Source organism: Epinephelus lanceolatus, chromosome 17 (assembly GCF_041903045.1).
Source record: "Epinephelus lanceolatus isolate andai-2023 chromosome 17, ASM4190304v1, whole genome shotgun sequence".
NCBI classification, from domain to species: Eukaryota; Metazoa; Chordata; class Actinopteri; order Perciformes; family Serranidae; genus Epinephelus; species Epinephelus lanceolatus.
In genome coordinates this window covers 38,733,332-38,752,590 of record NC_135750.1, presented here as the reverse complement: position 1 = coordinate 38,752,590, position 19,259 = coordinate 38,733,332, and the positions used below count along the sequence as shown (strand labels likewise).

Sequence of the window (19,259 nt, the reverse complement as noted above, 5' to 3'; positions counted from 1 at the left end):
ATGAACAGACACAGTGACTGAAATAATAGTAATAATAAAAAAAGGACAAGAATAACCCAATGACATCACACACGTTGTGAAAGACGACTACGGATAATTGGTGTGGCCCATCATGTAGTGTGTCATGTCTGTCAGCCAAGTCACGGCACAAATTTATGACTCCACAATGACCTAATGTGACATAGTGACTGTCAGAATGGACAGAAATGTCATGTAGTGTGAACCTGGCATTAGACTTTCTGCTGCAAAGTCATGAGGCGTCCAGGACTCTGCATCGGTTGTTGTCTACTATGACACACTGCATGAGATGAAATGACAGATTACGCTGATTGTCATGCACGAGCCATGCCAACACCGTATGTCGCTGCGTTGGGCTAGAATTGGGCTGATATTGTGTAGTGTGAACCAGGCATTACATTGTGAGTAGGGGAGGCACAATATCGGATTCTCACTACTATTGTGGCCAAAAGAGTTCACGATAACAATATCATCAGGATATCTATGGAAAATTTAAAAAACAACAACGAAAACAACAATGAACAAATTAAAAAAATAAGAATGATGCTTTCTGTCAGATTAATCTCAAACTGTTTATTTGTATATTAATCTTGTTTATTTGGCAAATAATTACACTAAAAATATGAGGGAGATGGAGAGAGGATCTGTAACCAGAACTGTACAAAAGCGTACAAAAAGAGCAATTACACTTAATGGACAGTGAAAAGGAAACCAGATGGTGCTAGGGAGTGCGACAAAGCAAGAATGTAACTAAATGGAAATTATGTAAGAGGCACTGGATTATATACACAATGTAATCATAAACCAATGAGCCACAAGGAGTCATCAGGGACTGCCGTTACCATGAGGGGGTGTATTTGGTCTGCAGTGATGTTTAGCTGGATGGTATGTGTCAAGAGGCAGGTGACGAGGTTTCCAGGCAGAACATTGCATCGCAATGAGATAATCAATGTTATTCACTTCACCCGTCAGTGGTTTTAATGTTGTGGCTACTCGGTGTATATTAGTACATTATTAACATGATATCAGTATTTCATTTCCAAATATCCCCATTATCATCAATACCAGTATATTGTGACGCCCTTAATTGTGAAGATATAATAATAATAATAGATGTCATGCACATAAAGAGATGTTGTCATATGTCCACTTCACTGCTACATCTTTGATCATCTGCCTGCATCATGTATGCTTGGCTATCTGAAAAAAACCCACAGACTCTCAGGTCACAAATGTGAGCCAGTGTTGTTGAGACCATGCAGCCAGTCTCAACATGCCTGACACTTGTTTCTCTCCCAGCCTGGTCTAGGCACGGCATTCACCTTGTATTTGGCTGGCTGGAGGACCACACCAAACTTGCCCTCCAGACTGGGCAGAGGGTGGCCAGGTGGGACAGAGAGGGTGAAGCGCTGTAGGATCCACGACAAGAAGAGGAAGAGCTCCATCTTGGCCAAGGCCTCACCCAGGCACACCCTGATCCCAGCACCAAACGGCAGGTAGCTGGGTGATGGGATGATCAGACCTGTTCCTTCAGTGTTCAAGAACCGACCTGCAGAAAAACGACTTGGGATCACACACTAGCAAAACTACAAGACTCACAGTCAGGGTTCAACTGATGTAAAACATTTTTCTGCCTAAAGACTATATGGGACTGCTCTTTATTTATGAAGTGTGGCTTTGTTTTTTTTTGTTTTTTTTGTCAATATCAGTTTAAGTTTATGCAATACTAAGAGTATTTTTACCACTTTATTTTTCCCTTAGACAGCCTGTTCTGACTGAGAAGCCTTTGAGAGTGTCAGTTACCCATCTGTGCGCTGGTGAAAGGCACCAGACTCCATTGACAAAAACAGTCATTCTGGCTTGCTCAGCACATGAAATGCTGGTCTACCATGGCTTCAATAAGTTAGTTTGTGTTATTGTGTGACTTTGGTGAATCTAAACTAACCCTTTAAAACGCCAGTGCCACACAATAACACTAACTAACTAACAGTTTGAGGCAGTGGTTGACCAGCAGCTCCTGTTTTTGGTAATGCTCTATCACTGTTTTCTCAGTGGAGCCTGGCTTTGAAAAATGATATAATAGCTTCATTATCCAGTTGGAAATCACTGTCTGACATCAAGGTAAAGCACCAAAAATATCCTCAATATAGTTTACACTTAAACTGATATTGATTTTTTTTAGTTTTTTTTAATGGCTTTAATCTGTTTATTTTTTTGTTTGTTTGTTTTTTGCTGACCCCCCCATCCACAGCAGTAGATTGCTCAGCTTTCGATGTCAGACTCCAGCCTGCTTCTCCAAATTGGGGGTGTGCCAACTGACATCTACTTTATGTGATACATCTATACTGTCTATGGATGACCCCATACAACCCCTCTTAAAAAACATCAGAACTATCCCTTTATATGATCTGTCGAAGGCAGATTTTCATTAGCAGACATGTGAAAAAAGGCTTTTTAGGTGAAATTATATTTCAGTGCATCATTTTCCAGGATAAAATGTGGCACATTGCAGAGCTCTTTCCTCTCACCAGGGTCAAAGAGCTCAGGGTTTTTCCACTCCTTCTCATCATGGTGCAGAGACCACAGGTTGATGATGACTCGAGTTCCTTTTCTCACTGTGAAATCCCCGATGCTACAGAGAAGCACAGAGACAGAGAAGAACAGCGTGGTATGGTTGTGCATAAAACAAATGTCTTTGTGAAGATAAAATCGTGAGCAAAATTCTCCAGAATCATTTAAGTTATGTTATACCAGTCAGTATAACATGGTGCTGTATTGATTGTGTAGATCAGCTGCATTGTTTTCATCCTCCTGTGTGAGGTGGATAACAGTTAATGTGTTGAGCGTACCTGGTGTCACTGAGGGCCACATGGGGGATGAGCAGAGGGGCCACAGGGCGGATCCGTAATACCTCCCTGATGGTGGCCTCCAGGTAAGGCAGACTGCCTCTGTCACTGAGCTGCGGGTTCCGGTCCCCCCCCACCTTACTGTCTAGCTCCTCCTGGATATGCCTCTGCACCTGAACACACACTCACACACAGAGTCAGAAATATCAATGTTCTGCACACACTTTATTCTAATATATATGTCTTCTTACCTATCAGGGTTTTGAAAAGCTTTCACAGAATCACATTCACACGAGTCATAGTTTTTTCATTCTTACTCATTGGATTTGGATAAATTACACACTTTTTAGAAATATCACTTTTTCACATTTTCAATCTTAATGGGATAGTGGACAAATTGGAGGGGTATGGCATGTAACAAAGGTTCACGTTGGCATTGTGGTTCTGTGCCTTACATTCATCTATCAGGACTGAACTTCACACTTCATATTCACAAAAGTGAGTGTTCCCTGAAGATGTCTTTCCCTTATAAGCTGCACTTTTAGAGCAGATTGTGTGGTCTTCTGATTTTACTGATGAGGCAATGGTGGCTTCTTTCACTGTAGTCACTGATAACTAGACTTTCATAGACATGTTGTGGTAACACTGTTGAGGATGTAGCATCTGTGACATCAGCCACAGGTTTCTGAAGACATGACTTTAATTCAGACTGATTGTACATCATGTTTTTCATCAGTCACTGGGCTCTGAAAAATTGTAATTCAGCAATAAGAGAAGGCAGCCACAACTGCTGACTGTGACAGACTGAAATATCTGTCATTAAAGGTCACATGGTTAAAAAAATACTGTTCCAAAAACCATTACCAAGACTTACATAAGCAGAAGGAACTTAACTGGTCAGAGCACAACAAAAAACTTTTCTCCTCATTTCAACAGTCAGTGTAGCATCTAGTGGATTTCTGAGGAACTGCAGCTCAAGGCACCTCATATTGGCTTCTCTACATTTTAGTGAAGAAGCACAAAATGATGAAATTGAAAAAAATGATGTCCTCGTAGAGGGAAGTTGGCTTTATTTTCAATAGCCACAAGTGGTTGATAAAGTACAAAACAGTTTATTTCAATGCCTGAAATTTGTTGTGCAAAAATAAAATTACAAATGATGCAAGATTTGTTCAATAGCTTATACTCTGTGGGTTATGGTCACCGTTCAAGTCTGAAATCATTCAAAACTGCTAATTTCAATGCCTGAACATGACTGTGCAAAAGTAAAATTGCAAATAATAACAACCATAAAGCCTTGTGAATTGTCTGTGTTATAACTCGGTCGTTGTTTATTTTGACAGCTATTTTTGAATTACTCTTGAGACAAAAATGATTATTAATTTTAGTCATTTTTAGTTTAAGTCCAATTTTAGTTGTCGTGATTACTTTTAGTCATTATGTTTTCTAGGTTTTTTTAATCATTAAACTAATCCAGTAAGACTAATTCATGTATCAGAAATTAGAATCAAGGTGACAGGTTGTATAAAAATTTTATTTAGACATTTTTTTTCTACCACTACAAGCAATTTCTACAAACTTACAAACTGTCATTTCTCCAGCAGTTTTTACAGGTTTATGGGGTGATTTACGAGCACACACTTACTGATCATCATTTAAAAAGCTCAACATCTCTCTTTTTATGCTTAAAAACTTTGACACCACAAATAACTACTCCGAGACAACTAGGATTTGTACCCAGATTCATTGTAAACTCTGACTCATCCATCTCACTGTTAAGAAGCAGGAAAATAACTTAATTAAAGCATGAATTCTTTCATAATCTGCAACATGTTGGTCTGGAGGTTTAAACTCTTGTCCTCTCACAGAGTTGGTGATTAAAAACTAAACTTTCATTCAGAGAAAACCGATCTGAGTTCAGTCTGTTCAGTTACAGCACAGCTACACTCACAGATAACTGAGCCTCCTACCTATCTGTCAAACAGCGTCAAACCAGAAACTTTAACAAGTCTGGGTCTGAGTGGAGTCCTGCTGGGATCAGCTGTGGAGTCCAGAGGCCGGTGGCTGCTTGCTCCACTGCTGTTCAGCAGCTAACACACACAGCTGATTATATACTGTTGAATTAGTTTTTATTTTCAAGATCTATTTTTAGCTCATCATCGTCTCGTTTTTGTCATGGAAAAAAGGTTGTTGACGGAAAAATTTTCACCATAGTTTTCGTCAACAGAATTAACACTACACGGAATACACAGAACAGTCTGTCACACCTCTGAGAAATGCTGCCACAATACAATGATAAAGTCCCAATGTCCTCAAACGAGTCCTTCATAATTAACAGGGTCTTAGCTTGTTACTATTGCTAAAGTTGGTCAAATTTGAATGCCATATCAAACTACAAACATTATTTAGCACAAATACGTTTCAGCTATAAAATCTGATCAGGTTTTGCACCTTGTCCACTTTTGTGTCAGGATCGGTAGTAGACTGACTCGGCCGAGATGGCTACTATCTTGTTTTAACATGGATTAGTGTATTTTGCTTTTGCTACCACTGGATGGCACATAAAAGTGTCCATGAAGGAGGACAACAGGTCTAAATTAAGCAAGCTTAAGTGTAAGGTGGAGCAAACCCAAAATGTAATGTGATCATATGAGGGTGCAGGGTCGCAGAAGTTTAAGTACAATATAGCAAGATCATCCTATCATCCAAACAGACAAAGTATCAGGGAGGGAAAAAAAACTTTTTACACTCAAGGCAAACCCCCCAACTCTCGTGCACACTCCTGTTGCTTCAGCCTTACCTGTGGGTGATGGATGAGGTAGATGACAGCCCATTTGAGCACAGTGGTGGTGGTTTCCACACCGGCTCCAAAGATGTCACCCACAGTCATGAGGAGGTGGTCATCACTGAGGCCCACAGACTCTGCACCGATCTCTGCTGTGTTGTTGTTCTCAGCACTGTGTTTGGCTCTCAGCAGAGCGTCCAGCAGGTCTCTCTGCACATGGTCACTGTAGTCTGCCTGAGAGAGGGCACAATTTCAATGGACAGTACTCACACACTCATAGTATACAGTATACTGTATTTGATAGGGTTTGCATTTAGCAGATAGAACTTCAAATGACTGTCACAATGAAGTTGTGTTAAAGGGATGGTTCAGATTTTTTGAAGTGGGGTTGTATGGGGTACTTATCCATAGTCAATGTATTACCTACAGTATATGTCTGTAGGTATACCCCCAGTTCTGAGCAGTAGCAGGAGTTCTACAACGGAAGCTAATCAGTGTACTGCTGTAGATGGGGTCAGCAACAAAATGTATTTTAGCCACCTAAATGAAGTTCCACCTAAAAAGATTTATAACAGATTAAGTGTACGCTCCTGTATATTGAGCGTATTCTCACTGATTTACCTTTCTGTCAGACAGCCTGTTTCAACGGGGTTAATGGCTTCAGTTCCCCATCAATGCTCTCTTCAAAGCCACCAGACTCCATTGACACAAGCAGTAATTTTGGTTCTCTGAACATGAGAGCTGCTGGTCTATCGCTGCCACGATCAGTGTGATTTTGATGAATCCGAACTAACCATTCTGGCTTTGAAGAAAGCAAAATAACAGCTTCAGTTCCCCATCAGAAATCACTGTCTGAGGGAAAGGTACAGCAGCGAAATTATTTTAAACATAGTGTACCTTAAATTGGCACTGATTTTTTTTTTTTTTGGTGGCTAAAATATGTTTTGCTGCTGACTCCTATCCACAGCAGCACATTCCTTAGCCTCTGTGTCAGACTCCAGCCTGCTTCTCCAAACTGGGGGCATGCCAACTGACATCTACTCAGGGGTATAAATACAAACAGTGCAGGCAGTGCGGCTGCACGGGGGCCCCTGGGGTGGAGGGGCCCGTAGAGAGAGTGGGCCCTTCCGAGTGATTCAGATTGCCACCATGGAAATATACCTGTGTTTAAAGATATATGATAAAAAAAAGAATACTGTCAATTTAAAAATGGTGCCATTTGCTATATATGTCCTCAAAAAGGCAAACCCATCTGTGTCATGGTTTTCTTTTTTCTTTCAATTAAAAAACAAAAAGTCAGTAGCTATCTAGAACAAAATGATATTCTTTTTCTACATAAACTACATAATCTAGAAATATACCATAAAAACTATTCAATTATATGATTAATTTCTTACATTTTTGTTTGTTTGTTTTTTGTCAGAGAAGCAGTCATGATTGCTGGGTAATATGTATGTTGATGTTATCTAATGTCAAATCTCTATTTGTGTGAGGTCCATAGTGTGTGTGCACTGGGGCTCAACACATCTACTATATGTAATACAATGACTATGGATAAGTACCCCATACAACACTACTGCAAAAAAAATCCAAACTATCCCTTTAAAATGGTTAGATAGAGTTACATGGTTGGAGTTGGCTTGGCTCTCACTCCACTGTCCTTCTCTTTGTCTGTTAGCATATTGTTTTTTTATTGATCTGTAGACTACAAAATTCTGTCTCACTTAGCCTTTATATTACAGGTCTAAACACTTCTAAATCATTTTCTAGAAGTTTTCTGGAAAAAACGTATGTCATTAGGTACTAACTGCACAGAGAACAATGCTCTGATACAACATCCACCTGTTTATGGAATTTTTAAAGAAAGGAGCAAGGTAATGATATAAAATAGCAGTTACAAACTTGCTGGGAAAAGGTCAGAAGCAGTTGCTGATTTCCAGAGGACTTCCCTTGACAAAAAAATAAATAAAATAGAATAAGAAAAAACCTTAACCTTAATCAACCTTAATCACAAACTTCTTGTTGAAAACCTTATCCTCCATGTTTGTTGAGCTTATATGCTTGTCTGTAACTTAGACCACACAGAAAGACAAGTTATAGTATATTCAGCTGACCTGTTGTGCGCTGACTTAAACTTTGCTAAAGCTTTGATCTAAATTAAGTAAAAGAAGCACACACTACCAACTCATCTGAATTAATTTAAAGCATGCCACTGTCTCTGTTTTCCCAATTATTATTGACATATATGTTACATATTAATTTCCAGGAACTATATAACTCTGTTGGGACTCACTGGACCACAGATAATTTGTAATTTGTCACTATTAATTATTTTTAATATCCATTTTGATACTTTAATTGGAGGCCTGTTAGAAGGTCAGGTCCCAACTCTTACATCTTACCCATCTTTACCTGACAAGTGACATCACTTGCATATTATTAGCAGGAGGCCAACTGTACCTTGTGTTCGTCATATTTCTTTTGCAGAAGTTGGTCTCTGATTGAAACACACTGCTTCAGAAGATGCAGGTCTGCATTAGGAAAAATCTGTGACAAAGAGACAGACATCATATATACAGTGTGCTATATTATGTACAGTATAATATCTGTGTGTGTATACATATATATATGTATATACACACATATATATATATATATATATATATATATATATATATGTGTGTGTGTGTGTGTGTGTGTGTGTATATATATATATGTATATATACCTATGTTCTGTAAACATTTTCATAGAAATATGACCAATTGAATCTCTATAAACAATATCTTGTTATTCTTATTCTCTTCTTTTGTTCCCTCAGTCATTTGAATCTAGAGTTGAATGGTCCCATTAGGTTTAAATATCCCCTTTTGCTTCAGTTCAGTATTTTTACCATCAAACAATAAAGACTGCAATTGAATCAGTATAACTGCCGTGAACAAACAAGACTCATTTTACACAATCATGTGCCCACAAGCCCACAACAGCAGGATGAGTGTGGAGCTAGAACGGTGACTGCAAGTTTTGGCATTAAAAATAAAATCTGGCTTTAAAGTAGGAAACTCTGGCACTGAAAAAAAGTTCCACTGCAACGTAAATCACAGGCATTAACATATTTTTTGCATTCTGGTGTGTTTTTCTTTGACAATCTTAAGATGTTTCTCATGTCACTCTTGAAGAACTGTAGGTGCTGAAGAGACATGCTGTCCTTAGTATTCAGATTATATGAAAGTCTTTGCCACTCCCTTCAAGCACCTCCTACCCACCCAAAAAGAGTGGCATAAATTAAAAAAAAAAAAGTGGAAAAAAACCCCCAAAACAACAACAAACCTGAAAGCCACAGTGTGTAGGAATTTCTCCCATCTAACACTGAAATCATATATTGCATTCAAACGGATGGTGCACTCTAGCGCCTCACTGTTTCAAACGCGTATTGCAACAACGGTAGCCGCTGTGTACCAAAAAGCTATGAAAACGCTCATGTAACCATGTCATCCGAGTAGCATCCAGCTGCAGCTCAGGAGCAGAAGCCCCTGACGTGACACAAGCCTATGGCTTGCCGGAAGTGCCCCTGGCATGACGGAAGTGACTTTTCTCTTTTTTTAACAACTTTTTTAAGTAAAATTGCTTAACATAGCGTCTATGAATTGATGAATTGTCCATTTATTTTACCTTTATTTAATCACACAAGTCAACTTTGTTTTTTGTTGTTTGTTTCTGACCACCACGCGACGTTCAAACCATCAGTAAAGGCTACCCCGATGCTGGCCGCTAACAGCTGTTAGCGGCCAGCATCGGGGTAGCCTTTCCCAGGTGGAGAGAGCTGCGGAAGGAGAAAGATAATGCAATCACCTCTTGCTGTTGATCCTCGTTTTTTGAATTCGCCGGTCACGTTGCTTTTATGATTCCCTTTTGCGCTTTCTTGGCGACGAGGATTCCGTCTCCCGTGATGCTGCATATGCATGATCCTGCATTTTGCTCAAAGAGTGAGACTTTGTTATGCTGCAGTAGTGCTGGGGTAGTAGCGAAGTGCCTCTTGCTCCTCTCCTTTGGCTTCTCAGTCACACAGCTGGCCTGGCTCTCAACAAAAACGCCAAAGGCAGGGCTTGCTGTCCCTTGTTGGCAGATGTATTCTCAAGATGGTGAAACGTTATGGAACCCCCCCCCCCACCCAAACGACTTACCCGCAAAATGTACAAACAAATTTGAAATTCTCCTTTTACAAGAATAAGTCAGATTATTGGTGGAGGAAATAGTACACCAATGATGACATATTTATGAATACATCGATTTTTGCCAATAAACAACTGAAAATGTTACACAATGTCCCTGAAAAAGAATGACATGAGGGGGAAAAAATGAAACCACATCACAATGCCAAAAATATCAAAATTAGAAGAAAAAAAAATCAATTTTAATGCCTGTGTTTTATATTTCAGTGGAACTGTTTTCGGTGACAATGTTTCCTTTTCAAAGCAAAATTTTATTTTCAAAGCCAAAACTTACAGTCACTGTTCTAGCTCCTTAGAGGGGTCTGTTCCTTTAGCACAGAAGTTACATGACTGTGAGATCTTAGCAATCTTATAAGTTTAGTGCAGCTACACTGTGCAACATGGATCTAATAAACTCGGGTAGGACATCAAGTTCGATGTATGCAGACTATACGATGACAGCGCCTACTGAACCGCAAGTTACGATGTACCTCCTCCAGTAAGCAAGAACAAAAGTCTGAAGATGAGGAGGAGAAGGAGAATATGGACGTGGTCATGACTGAGGAAATGATCCCAACCTGGCACGTCAGTGTATTTATTAGCATCTTCTAGCATTTAGCATTGTCATGCTTATCAGTGCGTCATTTCATGCTTAGACATAGGTCGTAACAGAAGTCCCATAGTGATACTCATTCTAAATTTCTGACACTGTCAGAATTTTATCCCAGGTTGTCTGCGGTCGCAAGACCTTGAAAACGGCTATCCTTGACCCTTTCTCACTGTGTGATGTAGGACCACCATTTTAGAGCCACAACCAAAGATATTGCCACATTTCTTTCACGTTGGTCATCTTTCATTTGGGACAGCCCACAATTACACAGTGTATACCAGGCTTTATGGTATTCATGGGAAATGTGGTCTTATACTGTTAAGACAGCAGCAAGTGATTGCTTTTATTGGCACACTGCAAACTTCGATAGTAATTAAGTATTAAGAGTACTAATTAAACACAGTGATGATGACGAGTAGTCATGATGCACCTTTAATTGTGTTCCTGTACTGTATATATCCTGTGTGCTCCTGTGCCTTCTTGTTGATGACTGTAGGCTATTTGCGCCACTTTCATATTCTGCTCTAGTGTTGTGTCCATGGTGTCTACCTGTAACCAGGGGAAGATGTCCACCAGGCTGTCCTTTGCCACAGTGTCCACAATTCCCTGACTGTAGCGCAGCATGGCCTCAAACTCTTTGTCTCCTCTATGGTAGGAGGAGTTGAAGCAGAGCGAACAGATGACGTTGGTGACAGAGCGAGTCAGCTCAGGGGACAGATCCAGGGCCAGTCCAGCAGCTGCTGTCTCAGACAGGACGGAGCACAGAGACTGTGCCTCTGCATAGACTGAACAAAACACAGGCAACAGACTGTCTTCACTTACTGACATGTTTGCAATGCTTATAACCTGATACGTCTTCTTCCTCTATGCCATAGACCTCCATTGTTTTTAAAAACACATCAGGGAGCCCCACAATTGCACTGGGCGACATGTTCCTTCATTATCATGAACACAAACACACTGAATCATTTTGACTCAGTCCCATGTACAACATCCTGCTGCCACAAATACTAACCAGAGCACCAAATGTGGATTAATCCACTGCTGAAAATAGTACAAATATGATTTTTTATGTGTAACATTAAAGGAATAGCTTTGAATTTTTGAAGATGGGTTGTGTGGTTTACTTATCCATAGTCAGTGTATTACATACAGTAGATGTCGGTCAGCACATCCCCAGTTTGGAGAAGAATGTAGCTACTGCTGTAGAGGGGTCAGCAACAGAACATGTTTTAGCCCTTTAAGTCCCACCTAAAAAAATCTATATCAGATAAAGTGTGCGCTATATTGAGAAAATTTTCACTGCTTTGCCTTTCCATCAGACAGCCTGTTACATCAGGAAAGCTGTTAAGATCTTCATTTCAACATCTATGCTCTTGTCAAAGCCACCAGACTCCTTTGAGAAATACAGTAATGTTATCTCGCTGAAAACAGTGGTCACTGGTCTACTGCTGCTTCGATCAGTTAGTTAGTTTGTGTTATTGTGTGACTTCCAAACTAAACACTTTAAACACCAAAATCACACAATAACAAACAAAATAACTGATCACGGCAGCAGTAGACCAGCATCTACTGTGTTCAGCAATGATAACTACTGTTTTTCTCAATGCAGTCTGGCTTTTAAAAGAGAGATATAAAGGCTGCAAATCACTGTCTGACAGCATGGTAAAGCTGTGAAAATACACCACATACACTACTATAATATAGCGTACACATAAACTCATATTGATTTTTTTTAAGTAGGACTTTTTTAGGGGGCTAAATTACATTTTGCTGCTGCCCCATCCACAGCAGTACATTGCTCAGCTTCCATGTCGCACTCCAGCCTGCTTCTCCAAACTGGGTGCATGCCAACTGACATTTTCTGTATGCAATATACTGATTTATGTCTTCAATAGGAACCAAGGGGCTTAGAGCTGAGAGGAAGAGACAAGAAGTCAGACAGTATTGAGACTGACTGACTCCTAAGCCACAATTGCCTGGTGTCAGGTGGGTACAGTTTATAAGCCTTGTGTTAAATAAAAAGAATCATGTTTGAGTATAGAGTGAACTGTACTCACTGATCTTCTGGATGGAGGCAGAGCCCTCTCCAAACATGCACAGAGCTCCATGGACTATTTTCCTGTGGAATCTCCAGGTAGCACTGTAGTCTCCAAATGCGATGTCTTTCCCATCTCTGGTCAGAACATCTGTGGTTACCTTCATCACACACAAGATGGAATGAAAATGGAAGAAAACATAAATAACTGCTGATGCTGCAAAGAAGAAGACTGACGAAGAGGTATACCCACAGATCTGGGCCTTCCTGCAAATATCTTTCCCTTCTTAAGCAGGACCTCTTTGGCATGTGGGTGCTGGTTGACGACGATGACACAGTGGGAGCCCATCATCAGAGAGTACGTCTGTCCATACTTTTCCTGCAGATTTTTGAAAAGCACATGAGGAGGGTGTGGGCTCCACAGACTCAGTAGACTGCCGATCACGGGTAGCGCTGGGAGGTGGGGGGGCTCCTGGGGGCCATGTGCGGACATCCTGAGCTTCAACTGCAATGCTAACAAAGCCAGGCCCACGGCCAAAAACACACACAGACACAGAAACCAAGTCATATCCACAGAGGAGGGTCCTGACAGAGGGAAGGCCAAGCATCACAGAGAGGAGCTCTGGAGGTAGGCCCTGAGCTGCTGCAGGGACATGCTTTTATACAACTCCTTCAATGCCACATCCTTGACTCTAAATATTTTAGGCCGGGACAATTTCAACAAGATAACATGACACCTGATTCACTGAATCACTGAGACCATGATGACACATGTCCACGTATCACATACACTATAAAAGTGCAGTCAGTAGTGGTGGAAAGTAACCAAGTATAGGCTATTTCTGTACTGAAGCATAGTTCTAAGGTATTTGTACTTTACATACGGTATTCAGTATTCTGCAACTTAACATCCCCCCAGCTCCATTTATCTGACAGCTGTGCTAGTGCTTACTTTGTTCATGAAAAATTTACACACAAAACACATGACTGGTTAAAATGTATGTGTCATTTTGTCATAGTGATTACTGTAAATTCATTATGTTGATCTGTTCTGTACGACATCTATTGCACATCTGTCCGTCCTGGAAGAGGGATCCCTCCTCAGTTGCTCTTCCTGAGGTTTCTACCATTTTTAATCCTTGATAAAGGGTTTTGGGGGGAGTTTTTCCTTATCCGCTGTGAGGATAGAGGGATGTCATATGCTGTAAAGCCCTCTGAGGCAAATTGTGATTTGTGATACTGGGCTTTATAAATGAAATTGAAATTCAAAGGAATTAAAATACAATACAGTGGTAAACATGATTCAACCACTGTACAGTATCTAAATGAGCTCCACCCAAAACAGCTGCTTACATACAACGCAGTAATATGATAGCCGATACAAAAATATGATACACAATAATGCAACACTGTGAAAGGAGCAATTTAAAGTACCTCACTTTAAGATTAAAAGAGATTTTAATGATATTTACACTGTATTTGTACTTCAAGAAAAACACTGACTACACGACTTTACATATATTGCAGTATTTGTTACCGTGGTGTTTATACTTTATTGACTACTTGGCTAGTACAGTATTTTTTGCACAGGGGCCATTTTTACTTTACTGACTACTTGTTATCTTATATTTGTTAAACTAGGGTATTTAGTTGACTACTTGTACTGCAGTACCTATTTGCTATACTGTGGTATTTACACTTAGTGCTTCTACTATAGTGCAGTGTTTGTCTGTGGTATTTCTACAATGAGTCAAACTGTGATCTTCTAGAATGGCCTTTTATGATAGAGTCATGTGATAATGAAACACAAAGCACAGTAGGCTCATTTGTTTTGGCTTTGTGGGATGAAGAATTACGAAGTCAGAAAAAGTCTTAACATCGTTCTCGTGGACGCGTTGCTATGTATTTTGACTCTTCCCGCACACCATCGCTAAGCAAAACAGAAAATGGCGTCAACTGAAAGCCAGCCGCGGTTTGGCCAGTCTGTCAAAGGATTGTTATCCGATAAAGTGGGCTCATGTAGCGGGGATGTGATCGCCCTGACCCGCCAAGTGCTGAAGGGATCCCGTAGTCAGGAGGTAAATGAAACGACTTACTTATTACTTGTCGCTACCAGCTTTATCTGAATAGGCGTGACGTTACTCGCATTACTAACCAGTTAACTAACGCGAATACGTAGAGAACAAACGGAAAAAGTCATTTTAAATTCAAAATAAAAGCTTTGCTAGTATACTCAACACTTGACTCCACTAGAAGGGATTTTATTGTGAAAATAGACATGTAGTTTTAATTTTAGCTAGCTTGTTGCTGCTTATACAGGGTAGCAGGAAGCTTCCTCGATAAAGGAACATAATAGCTAAGGCATTAAAATGTACGTTAACTGGCGTAATTTTATTAATGGAAAACAACACCTTCGTAACGTTATCATGAACATTGCTGCTTCATAGACAGAAGCTGTCCTGTTACAGTTTTTGTTGCAATTGAACATTGGAGCTCAATCAAGTTGTCAATCAAATGAGTAGTCTTTGACAGAAACTGCTTTGTTAATCATGAATTTATTAATCATGAGTTTATTAATCATGAATCCTCTTTAGATTCCCTGGTTCCAGCTTTGCAGTTTTGAGAATTTGCAGCTTCATTCTTTTCTGAGTTATTAAAGGAGAGCTGCGCCCATTTTCAAAATTCATGTCTGTTGTTCCTGTGGTCTGAGAAAACTCAAAAATATTATTATACAACAGTTAGTTCCGACCGAGTAATTTGATTGGACGAGAGGCATTCCGTGAGTGCTGATATAGAGTATAACATCACTGGGACTTGTAACAGTAAAATCACTCCGCTCACAGGTGTTATAAATATAAATACAACCGTTAATTAACCAACTGTCACACTGTCACGCTACGTTGACACAAACTGACACTATAGCTTTACACCAAGAAGATGGATATTTCCCCCAAAATTACATTTGAATTAAATTATGAGTGGTCGTCATGAGAGGACGAGGAAAAGGAAAGCCAGGACTCTTCTGTGCAGACCTCCAGGTGTGTTTGTGTAACATCAGCCGAGCTCGACAAACTGGAGAGGAGCAAAAATGAAGCGAACACAGTCAGGTACCTATTATCAATGATCATCTGATGAGGTACTAATGAGGATGAGGGAGAGTGAAAGCTGAATCCGGCCAACATCCAGGTTTGCCAACGTTTCATCAGCCGAACTGGACGAAGTTACACAGTTGCAGATCAATGTAAATACAAAGTAGGCTAACTTGTGAGTTCCTGGCATGTGTGCTGCGTTGCCTGGCAACAGACTGGGGAACTGTTTTTTCGCTGAGCTACATAACATAGGCCTACTTAAATAATTTATTTCATCACCTTTTGTTAACATTTCCTTACTCAGCATTGCTGTTTAAGCTGTTGTTGAACTGTTGTATAAAAGCAATATCACACAGGAGGGAGTGATGTTGTAGCCTACTGTATATCGTCACGGCTGTGATTCGGTCGTAGGCACGAGGCCACAGCAATGTTTGGATACTTCAGTGCATAGTTTTCCACCACAATAGTGGATCCTGGTCGGCTCGTAGTGGTGTCATTCTGGTAACATTTCATCTCTTCTTCAAAAAGGGTAGGCAGGGAGGCAGCAGGTGCAACACTCTCCCTGTATGTCTCCCCGAACAGGTCACACATCGCGGACAGCACAGTGGGTGGTGTTGGCGCAGCGGGCTCCTCCATCGGCACCTCTCCCTCCGTCGCTGTGTCCCTCTCTGGCCCGGCTTGTGCGCGAGCCATCTCCGCCCGAATGGGATTCGCCGTGATATACAACATTATTGATAGTATTAATTAATTATTAATGATATTCAAATTATCAAATTTAGGTTCGAACTTATAAAAAAAATATATATATTCGAATATTTTTTTTTTGACAGCCCTAACACACATATTTGCTGCTGGTCTATTCGCACGGGATCAGTATTACCTGAGGTAATTGTCCGGGACCCTTTTACGGAAGGTAAAAGTCGCGGTAATCTTTACTGACATCGTGCGATAATGATTACTGACATGGCACATTCGGACGGGACTAAAATCTCTGGTAATTATTACTTTACCCCACGTACCTATGTAAAACTAATCCCGTCCGAATAGGGCTTTAGAGTATAAGGTCTGGAGCTGTTCTGGAGACAGTGACTGGTGAAAGACGCATTAAGCCCAGTTCAGACGAAAGATTCGCAGTGAAACACAACTATTTTAGAAAGACTCCCTTGTCTAGTTTCTGGCTTTCATGTTCACAAACACTGATAGAACTTTTCTCGGCGGTGGAAATAACATGTTTGAATTTTTAATTTAGGTGTGCTCCACTTAAAGGGAATCAAGACGGGTATTGTTTTATTGTTTACTGATAATACAAGGAGAAAATCATTGGCAGATTAATTGGTAATGAAATAATCAGTTGCAGCCCTAAATGCCATATTGTTGCTAATGTCTCTGCCAGCTTCTTGGTCAAGCAGCAAGAAATATGGTCATTCAGGAGGACGCCATCCTGCACTCTGAGGATGTAAGTATCACAGTATACACTGATCAGCCAGAACAATAAACCACTGACAGCTCAAGTGAATAACTTTGATTATTTTGTTCCAATGAATTGTTCTGCTGGGAAACTTTTGGTTCTGGCATTCATGTGGATACCACCTGACATGTTCCACCCACTGGCAGTGGTTTAATATTTTGGCTGATCGGTGTACCTCTAATCGTATAATATGCCACAGGAGGACAAAATATTGAATATACTATTCAGTGTTGAGAAGGGCAACAGTACCAAACACAAGTTAAATGAACATCTCTCAAACAGCATCACAACAAAGAAATTAAATTTTGTCATATAGGCCTCCTAATTCATGCTTGAGACAACTAAATGGAGTGGTAACTTTATCTGCTCTTGTTTGTATGATCTACAATGTGGCACAATACAACATCATTATCATCTGTTTCCCAGAGTCTGAGAAAAATGTCCATTATCACCACACATCTACAATACCAGTGAGTATCAACCTGCTGTCCTGGAGAACAAACTTGTAAAACTCAGAGTGTCACTTTTGCTCAAATTGGAAGTTAATATTAAAGAATGTCTGTCTGTCCCTTAGGCAGGAGGCCATCCAGAAGAAGTAAGTCTAAATACTACGCTGTGTTTATGCTTCAGTAGAAACAGCTGACATCACTGTCTCAACAGTCAGTCATAACACAAACCGATAACATGCACTGACTCCTTTTCCTTCTTCCAGTGTGGAGCACTCTAAAAACCTGCAGGACCAGCTGAGACACCTGTTGAAGTGACCTAGCTGCAGAGGATGCCCCCTTAGGAGGATGCCCCCTCAGGAGGATGCCCCCTCAGGAGGATGCCCCCTCAGGAGGATGCCCCCTCAGGAGGATGCCCCCTCAGGAGGATCCCTTGTTAACCATCACTGTCTCAGCAGAAGGGTTTCACGTCAATAATCTGCCACATTTCTACTTTGTAACACACTGCTGGCTGGTGCAGCTGTGACTGGATGTGATGGTCTTCTCTGTATCACACACAGGCAGTGCCTGCAATGAAAGGACCTTGGCGTTGTTGTTTTTTAGTTATGTAAAAAGTTTTGATCACTTGTATTATGTTAATTTATTAAATACCTTGTCTGTCTCATCTTGGCTCCTCATAATGTCACCCTGTGATTCAAGTCAAATAGCACCTGACTACACCAGTGGTAAAACAGTAAAGGATCAAATGCACTCTTGGAGATCAGGTGAAATTTAAGTCAAATGTTAGAGCCCTTATAAAGCCTGACTTCTTTTATACATTTGTACAGGAGTCTAGCACTTTGAGTGAAGAGTTTAGCTCATGGCTATAGCAAAAGCCTTGATGGTACAGGTATTACTAATATATATACATATATTTACTATATTTTGCAGTCCTGAAGTAATATGAGTGTTCTGACTTATTACTATGCCAAAATAGAATCTACAGATTTTTTCATTGTTTTCAGTGGTGATCCAAAATGTAAATCTGAAGAATTCTGCAGAATGTTTTTTTTTGCTCATAATGTGATAGACATTTATTATAACAATTGTTTTTGAACAAAAATAAACTCACACAATACATTAAAACCAAAAATTACCTTGAGCAGGCTAAAAGAACTACTTAGTAGATTTAGTAGAAACTTTGAATTATAAATTTGATTTAATCTTTAACACTTAAAATATAAAACACTACAACATTATTTTTTACATTTCTGATTTTAATGCTAACTGAATACAACACATTATTGTCACACACATGCACAAGGTGTAGGAGACTGACAACATGCATTTTACAAGCTGCATCTATATTTCTGAAATCTGTGGAGTTCTGCAGGTGCAGATTCAGTATGGGCCTTTGTTAAGTGACCATGCCACAAATCTTGGCGCCCTGCGGTGGTTACCTGTTAGTTTTCAAAGGCTTTAAGGGTGTCAGGGTCCTCAGCTGTGGAATACCTTTCTCTCTATAAATATGTATATAATATATATAATACTATATACACACTTAAGGTGGATCAAAGTACTGAGCCTTTCCAAGGCATTTCAAATTTATATATTACATTTCTCCAACAAGGCAATTCAGAGTGCTTAAACATCAAAAGCATCAAGACAAAGTGCAAAGGACGTACAATCAAATACACCAGTAAATAATAGAGAATAGAAGATAAAAACAAGACTAAGACAGGTTTAAAATACAGGAATAAAAGTTACAGCG

General features: G+C 40.0%; 2 protein-coding genes across 3 annotated transcripts; one reads left to right on the top strand and one right to left on the bottom strand.

Moving 5' to 3' along the window:
- Nucleotides 1-576: 576 nt before the first annotated feature.
- Nucleotides 577-14,841, bottom strand: cyp17a1 (cytochrome P450, family 17, subfamily A, polypeptide 1). 2 transcript variants are annotated; one of them, XM_033613577.2, is made up of 9 exons: nt 14,603-14,841; nt 12,760-12,885; nt 12,529-12,667; nt 11,018-11,253; nt 8,110-8,196; nt 5,665-5,883; nt 2,868-3,037; nt 2,547-2,650; nt 577-1,567 (listed from the first exon to the last, which is right to left on the bottom strand). In XM_033613577.2, exons 2-9 carry the CDS (start codon nt 12,856-12,858, stop codon nt 1,287-1,289), a joined length of 1,335 nt encoding a protein of 444 aa, XP_033469468.1. In that variant the 5' UTR covers nt 12,859-12,885; nt 14,603-14,841; the 3' UTR covers nt 577-1,286. The 2 variants fall into 2 exon arrangements, with proteins under 2 accessions (XP_033469468.1, XP_033469467.1); XM_033613576.2 differs by lacking the exon at nt 14,603-14,841 and having other exon boundaries at nt 12,760-14,443.
- On the top strand, nt 14,453-18,173 carry borcs7 (BLOC-1 related complex subunit 7). The gene is made up of 5 exons (XM_033613579.2): nt 14,453-14,584; nt 16,989-17,051; nt 17,490-17,533; nt 17,638-17,658; nt 17,776-18,173. Exons 1-5 carry the CDS (start codon nt 14,453-14,455, stop codon nt 17,825-17,827), a joined length of 312 nt encoding a protein of 103 aa, XP_033469470.1. The 3' UTR covers nt 17,828-18,173.
- The last annotated feature ends 1,086 nt before the right edge of the window (nt 18,174-19,259 follow it).